This window comes from Macrosteles quadrilineatus, unplaced genomic scaffold (assembly GCF_028750875.1).
Source record: "Macrosteles quadrilineatus isolate MER2022 unplaced genomic scaffold, UCM_ALF_1.0 Scaffold_9__3_contigs__length_116548681, whole genome shotgun sequence".
In the NCBI taxonomy this organism is placed as follows: Eukaryota; Metazoa; Arthropoda; class Insecta; order Hemiptera; family Cicadellidae; genus Macrosteles; species Macrosteles quadrilineatus.
The window spans coordinates 13631048-13639479 of record NW_026542602.1 but is presented as its reverse complement, the minus strand read 5'-3'; the positions used below and the strand labels follow the sequence as shown (position 1 = coordinate 13639479).

At 37.1% G+C, this 8432-nt stretch overlaps 1 protein-coding gene across 1 annotated transcript; it reads right to left on the bottom strand.

The window, feature by feature from the left end:
• Positions 1 to 3465: 3465 nt before the first annotated feature.
• On the bottom strand, positions 3466 to 5892 carry LOC129003252 (uncharacterized protein K02A2.6-like). The gene has a single exon (XM_054431546.1). It carries the CDS (start codon positions 5890 to 5892, stop codon positions 3466 to 3468), a length of 2427 nt encoding a protein of 808 aa, XP_054287521.1.
• Between the last annotated feature and the right edge of the window lie 2540 nt (positions 5893 to 8432).

The window sequence follows — 8432 nt, the reverse complement described above, 5'->3', positions numbered from 1 at the left end:
AAAGACAAGTAAAATAATTGAGCTTTGCAATAAGAACGATATCAAGGAAAATATCCCTAATGACTAGTCCCTACAATCATAGCCGTCTCTAGTAATAAGGCCGCGGCCTTCGATGTGGCAACGCCGCGACTCATCCCCGCCCTGGTCCAACTCCGGGTATTGCCGCCAGCGTTAAAACGTGCAACATTTCGCCAAAACTGCGCTTATTCACGTTTAAAGCTATTGAAATGTAGCCAGATCAATAGATTAATTTTTAGCATGAAATGCCGATTACCATTTTTCAGATTGTATTACGAAATACTAATTAATACATGTTTATATAAACGTATATACACCACTTAATTCCAACCCTGAATATATGTTGCGCATAATGCACAAGCGATATACATTTGTGACAAAAACGTAACCATTTTGGAACCTAATGAGTTATGAAAATATATACTTTTACAAATAGGCCTAGGTTCCCTTAAAATTCTTTTTAATTTGAATATGAACTGGTCGTCTAGTTGTCGAAAACTCGACCAAAGATATGTAATATTCAGACTTATCTATTATCCCACGTTGTAAATTAAACATTTTATTGGAATTTTTTTTTATTTGATTTGTTTCTTACTACTTCTGTTGATTTCTTTGTAATTTTGTCACCAGCATGGCAGCCCATGTTCTTTTTTGTCTATTTACATTTATAAAGGGATTCTGCACATCTAAAGGAAAATATCTTTCTAATAGTATGCGTATATTTTCTCTGCGTTGCACACAAGCTGAGAAAAAAGGTTTTAAACACGCTTGCCTATTAATACATGGGTGATATTATAATTTCAAACTTAGTTTCGAGATATGCAAAGTTGTTTTATATTTCAAAATTTTGTCATTGAATGTTCATGCAGAACTGTACTAAGGTAGAAGAAATATTGCTACACCTGTGACTAAATGCATAGGAAATGTATGCAATACATGTATAATAAAATGTACAAAACACAACTGTGCAAGACTTTGATAACATCTTGCCTATTTAAAATATTTTAAATTATCTGTATCAATAGTGTATTGATTTTTCATTTTGATAATACATAAGAGGTACAAAAACTGTTTGTTCATACTATTACTATTAATATTTTAGTTTTACATTTTTTATCCAATATGTTTTACTTTAGTTTTAATAAAGTAGGAAATGTGTATTTTCTTAATCAGAACGTGGTTCTTGATTAAGTTTAAATTTAGGCTATAGCTCTAATCCACTCATCTTGATGCGGACCTTCTAAAGAAAGGTGAAATAATTGTATATACTCCTCAGTTTTTAATGCTTTTAGGTGGTTACTTTTACACCCCGGCACGACACACTTATGAGGCATAACACACTGTCACTACGAATACCATATTGTCTCTAATTGTGTAAAACAAACAGGTTAATCACCGGTGATGCGCCGTCTATCTGTGCAAACTAATGGCGGGAGCCGGCTGGACTATGCCTCCGATGTGACGTTGCCAGATTTCGCTCGCCGCGGCCTTATACTAGGGATGGCTATGCTACAATACTTACTTACTTTATACTTTTCGATGAAATGGCGACCATACAAAGTTGGTATTTTAAGCCAAGTATGAATGGAGATGCGTGTAGGATGAGTGGCGCGATCTTGTAATCTTGTTAGGCCCAGCGCACACGGTGTGACTGTTTTAACAGCAACCGTTGCAAACCAGTTGCGACTATAACCAGTTTGCAACTGAAACAAAGCTTCTGTCCGCACACGGTGCAACTGTTTTACAACTACAGTTGCTTATATTCTGCAATCAGTGGAGTTAAAATTGCAAGTGCAGTGACGTTGTTTTTAAGGCCTTGCTTGTTTTTAAGTACAATAACAATGTCAGACTCAGACGAAGAAGACGTTTTTAGTTATTATGAATACCGAAGACACCGTAGGGTACAGAGGGAGCATTGGGTTCACCCTTATTTGAGCAATAACGTCAGGCGTAGGCTGATTGTAGCAGCTAGAGAGTTGTCACAGTCGGATAGGAAATTTAAATCTTGAATGGGTTGTTTACATTAATTATTTACGACAACCGTAAACAAAATAGACCGAGAGCAAAAATATATTTTTCACCTCACTATGATGTTTTTAGCTGTTTTACATACGTTAATTGGTGGCTGAACGTTTTGCTGGCCAAGCCAGCTGCCATTGTCATTTGGGGACCGAGAAGGTTTTTAGATCCCTAGGGCCGCAAAATCAACTGTCCGCTTACTTTCTTAAAACATGAATGCATATTAAATACACAATCAGTATCGCCGTTGCCTAGCAACTATTATTTATTATTTTTTGCTGATTCTTCAATGATTTTTTCACATAACCTTATTGTCTGTGCTTAAAGGTTGTAGTTCTGTTTAACTACATTCTTATTGTGGTGAATAGTGGTAATATGTTACAGTGTGGTGAAATATATTTTTCTTCACCCCACGGCTAGAGAACAGTACAGCAAAGTAGTAGTAAATATGAAAAAGTCCTCAAGAGTTGGCTGTCATTACCAGTAATGTAGTGTTTGTGAGGTTATGTTGTTAAACCTGAGTTATGGTAAAATTAAATTTATATTATTTAATTAATTGATTAGTTTACAAATAAATTAATTAATTAATTTATAACATTACCTGGCAAACCCAATTCAACAGACACATCTTGCCATGCTTTATGAGTCAAATCTTTCCTTGAATATCCTTGCAGTTTGTAGTTGAACAGAACTTCATGTTTCTCCACTTCTCCAACGAGCTTCCAAGTTGAATTCTTGATCATTCATTTTGAGATAAACACTATACGGCCGTCAAAATATCAACAAATTTCCACCAAAACACCACAAAACACCCCGTGGTCTCGTGCAACTGGAGTCTGCAACGCAACTGCAACGTCGGGCCCACCGTTGCATGTGACTGGTTTCAAACTTTTTTGAAAATCGCATACAACCAGTTGCGTCGTGTGCGGCTCCCCACTGCAATACATTGCCGATGTCACAAAACAGTTGCAAGCGCAACTGGTTTGCAACGACAGTTGTAAAACAGTCACTGTATCACGACCGTCTATACTTCTCGTGATAATAATACTTAGGAATGATCTAAATTGGTAACATTTTATTTGAACATGTCTTTTGTAAGAAGTCTCTAACACTAATAACAATATTTGTTTACATCTGATCATAATAATATAATATCCTAAATAAAACACATGTTTTATTTACAGTCTTGAAACATCCCCCTCCTTAAAGGTCGAGTCTCCTTGGAGGATGTACTTGACGTCCGTGTCTAGTCTTGTAACTTGAGTTGTCCTCTTGTGGTTTTGGACTTCTGGTACAGACACTTGTTGAATTTTGTTCTGTCACATTGTCTCGTGATGGTGTACTTTTCAAGTCATCGGGAAATGGTAGAAGATGGAAACGGTTTCTTCTTAGGTCTCTTGTATCAGTCCTGACAATATATGATCGTGGCTAAGTTGCTGTTTTTACAACCGTTCCAGGTTTTCCCACGTCAGATATCCAAACGCTGTCTCCAGATTTCAAACTTCCAAGAGATTTGGCACCATGCCTGGAGTCATAATTTCTCTTGTACTTTTCTCTATAATTCCTCTCCCTTTGTTTCAAGTCACTCAAATCTGGCTTTTCTGTTAAAAGTCCTGGCATAACTGGTAGGTTGTCTCGTAAACGTCGTCCCATTAGTAGATGTGCAGGGCTAAACCCGTTCGATATTGGAGTGTTACGGTATGATAAGAGTGCCAGGTAAGGGTCTTCTTTATTTTTCTTTAGGATGCATTTTGCTACCTTCACTGCAGCCTCTGCAGCTCCATTACTCTGATGGAAGTGAGGGCTACTTGTCTTTAACTTGAAATTGTAGTCTTTGGAAAACTGCTGGAATTCCGAACCTTGACGCATGGTGAATTGGGTTCCGCTGTCGGTTCTGATTTCTTCTGGAATTCCATGACGACTAAATACTGATTTACATTTATCAATGACTTGAAGACTTGTCAAAGAACGTAAGGTTGCAATTTCAAAGTATCGTGAGTAACAATCTGTTAACACGATGAACCATTGACCACTTAACTTGAAAAGATCCATTGCTGCAATCTGCCAAGGTCTTGAAGGGAACTCTGCTGGAATAAGTGGTTCGTTTTTATTTTTCCTGTGCTGAATACATTGTGGACAACTTTCAACCATCTTTGCAATCTCACGAGATATTCCTGGCCACCAAAGACTGTTGCTGGCTCGGAGTCTACATTTTGTTATTCCCAAGTGTCCTACATGGATTCGTTTTAGCATTTCTTCTCTCAATGCTTCTGGAACATATATTCTTGTTCCTCGTAATACAAGATCATCAGCAACAGAAAGTTCTTCCTTTACGTTGAAAAATGTCTTTAATTGATCTGGAATTTCAGATTTTTCTGGCCAACCATCAATGATTAAGTTCCGTAATTTCATACAAATTGGATCTTGTCTTTGACAATGTAGGATTTTCTTTATGTTTTCATCAGTAGTTGGAACATTGGAAATGACTTGTCTCACGTAGTAAGTGAGTTCCTCCTCTAAGTCATAGTTTTCAGTGTCCTTTAGAGGGTTACGTGAAAGACAGTCAGCTGTTATTAGGTGTTTTCCAGGAGTATACACAAGATTGTATGAGTAACGCATCATTCTTAGTCTTATTCTCTGTAGACGTGGAGTTAATTCATCTAAGTTTTTTGACGTCAAAATCTTCAAAAGTGGTTTATGATCTGTCTCGATTATTATGTCCTTACCAACTATGTAGTCTTTCAACTTGTCACATGCCCAGGCGATTCCCAGAGCTTCTCGTTCTATGTTGGAATATCTTCTTTCTGTATCAGTGAGAGAACGTGATATGTAGCATACTGGTTTGAATGTGCCACTTTTTTCTCGTTGCAACAATACTCCGCCGATACCAAATGATGATGCATCAGATGAAATCATTGTTTGAAGATTAGGGTCATAGAAAGCTAAGTGAGGAGCCATAGTAAGAAGATTTTTGATAGTATCAAAAGCTTTTTGTTGTGGTTTGTCCCATATCCATTCATTATTTTTGTTGAGTAGCTCGTGAATAGGCTTCAAAATCTCAGACCTATTTGGAATATATCTTCCACTAAAATTGATCATTCCAAGATATCTTTGTACACCTTTCACATCAGTTGGAGGCTCCATCTCAGAAATAGCCTTAACTCTCTCCTGATCAAGAGAAATGCCATCAGCACTCAGTTCAAAGCCAAGGAACTTAATTTTTGGCTTTGAAAAGACTGTTTTCTCTTTATTCAAGGTAATGCCTTCCTTTTGAAGCTTTTCCAGAACCTCCACCAAAACCTTGTCATGCTCGGCTTGTGTGCTTCCCCATATTAGGATATCATCAATGTAAGCTTTTACATTTCTTTGATCACCAAGAGCAGCATGGATGCGTTTCTGGAAATACTCCGGAGCTGATGTAATGCCAAAGGGGAGGACCTTGAACTTAAATCGTCCCCAAGGTGTCAAAAAAGTGGTGAGATCTTGTGATTTTTCTTCCAAAGGTATTTGCCAAAACCCGTGATTGGCGTCTAGTTTAGAGAACACAGTAGCTCCTTTGATCTGTGCTATTGTGTATTCTATCCCTGGAATTGGATGTAACTGGCGCCGAACACTTTGGTTTAGTTTCGAAAGATCAACACATATCCGGACGTTACCGCTGTCTTTCTTTGGTACGACGACCATCGGAGAACACCAAGGTGTAGCATGGTCTACTGGAGTTATGACCTCCATATTTACCATTCTTTGAATCTCTTCCTTGGTTTTTGACCATAATGGTAGAGGTATTCGTCGAGGCACTGTAATTGAGAATGGCTTTGCTCCCATTTTTAGCTCAATTTCATAAGCTCCGTTCATTTTACCTAAACCACTGAAAAGAGATGGATATTTTTCGTACCAGTTCGTCGAAGTTGAAGACACACTTCGGACAACTTGTAGAAGGTTTAGTTTTTCAATGGCTGGTTTACCTAGGAGTGGTGTTTTACATTTTTCTGCTACATAAAAATGCTCAAAACAAGATTTGTTCTTATAGTCTAACTTTACATTTACCATCCCTCGTACAGCTAACTGAGTCCCATCCGGTCCTGAAAGTCTTTTACACGTATGTTGTAATGGAACTTTTTTGTTTAGCTTTATATTAGCTGGCAAAACTGAAACGTCTGCTCCAGTATCGATTTTAAACTTAATAATGTCAGAATCATTAAACCTGAGGTCAATTTCCCAAGATTCAGGGTTTAGAGCACTGTTTTCAGTAATTTTACCTATGAATTCTTCAGAATTTGATGAATTTGTACAATATTGATTAACAAACTGTGGTTCACTACTGACTTCATTAACCTTTTGCTTAGAACAAACTTTAGCAAAGTGACCGTTTGCTTTACAGTTGTTACACCGAACATTTTTGGCAGGACACAAGCCTCGGCGATGGGATGGAGTATTCCCACACCATTTACATAGGTTTTCTGGATTGTATTTTCCATGGTTATTAGAAACTGTTTTCTTACAAAAAGACTTTTTAGGAGTGGTAAATTTTACCCGATCAACGGAGGGATCAGCTAGGTCAAGTTTTTGCCTAACTAATGCCTCTGAACTGCGAAGAGCATCAACTGCAGTTTCTAATTTTAGTGAGCTTTGTAACTGTAAGCGATCACTAAGGTTTTGATCATTCATTCCAACGATAAGTTGCATGAGAATCATTTCATCCCTTAAATCTCCCCAGTTGCATGGTTTTGCAAGAGTATGTAAGTCTGTGATGAAATTTTCAGCAGACTCTGAGGATCCCTGTTTTCGTCTAAGAAATTTAGCACGCTGATAAATTATGTTTGTTTTAGGAACGAAATGGTTTTCGAATTTTCCCATAATCAATTCATAATTTTCCAACTCATCAGGGCTTAGATTAAAGGAATCAAATATTTCCTCAGCCTTATCCCCCATACAGTAGCAAAGAATGTCAACTTGCCTTTTCCCAGGTGCTTTATGTAGATCGCTGACTGACCTGTACCTTTCAAAGCGTTTCTTCCACGCACTCCAATCATAGGGGTTGAAGGAAAAATTGTCTGGAGGCTTGACATGGATTTGATTTCTTTGAAGTCTGTTCTCTTCAATTTCCTGTTGGATCTGTAGGTTTACATCAGACTGCGCCATGTATCACGACCGTCTATACTTCTCGTGATAATAATACTTAGGAATGATCTAAATTGGTAACATTTTATTTGAACATGTCTTTTGTAAGAAGTCTCTAACACTAATAACAATATTTGTTTACATCTGATCATAATAATATAATATCCTAAATAAAACACATGTTTTATTTACAGTCTTGAAACAGTCACACCGTGCACGCTGGGCCTTAGTGACTAAGGCCAACATATTCCTCAGACACAGCTGTTAATTAATAGCCCATACAGCTAATGGCAACTAAGGGACCTACAGTTTATAGTGGAATCCGAACCACATTTTTGCCTTGGTATATACGAATTTGTCTAATTATCAGGATAGTACTGCGGATAGCTCTAATACTAATAGATAAAACAATTATCACTTAAACGTGTTTTTTTCTTCTAGACAAGCAACAAGAATCATCTTTCAACTCCCATCCAACTTCTGAGCAAACTATCAGAGAACAACTCATCCAGTTCATCTCCATAGGATTCCAAATTAAATCAGGTAAATAAATACTCTACACAAATATACCTGTATCAGTCTCTATTTCTTTCTGTGGCGATGGGTAAGTGGCAACATTTCTAATGTTTAGTTAACCAGCATAACAAAACTTGTAACATTGTGATTCATCTTAAAGAATATATTTTTATGATCTAAATAATCCTATAAGTCAAAGGCACTGACTTAAAACTAAACGGGATTAAAATCTTGTCGTACGAACATAAATATATACTATGTAACATTTATTATACATGAATTTAACCGGATGGGGTTTTTGGCATCTAGGGACATCAAAACAAAAATGTAAATCGGTCTTGAGTCTAGGTCTTGCCCTGAGACCTAGGGTAATAGAAAATTCCTAAATGGGAAATTTGCTAAAAAAACAAGTACGTTCAAAGAATTAGTGTAAATTGCAATTTCCTTTGAATCTTCAAGACTTTAGAGCAGCATCATATAAATTCCGACAACAGCTGTTGTTCTTAAGCTAACAGAAAACCCTGAAAGAAGGAAGCCATAACAATATTCAAGCAAGAAGCAAGGGCCCAAACAGAAGGCAGAAAGATGACATCCAGTTCGCTATAAATTTGACCAACAAAATAATATCCCTACACAATGCACAGACAAAACTGTAGGATTTTCATATAGATTATTGATGGGAATGTAAATGAACTAGTGGCTTGTAGGGACATAAGTCCCTAAAAAGCTCAAATGTAAAACAACTTTTTGCAATACCG

Coding starts and splice junctions, on each gene's coding strand:
- LOC129003252 (XM_054431546.1), bottom strand. CDS start 5,892: ATGAACGGAGCTTATGAAATTGAGCTAAAAATGGGAGCAAAGCCATTC.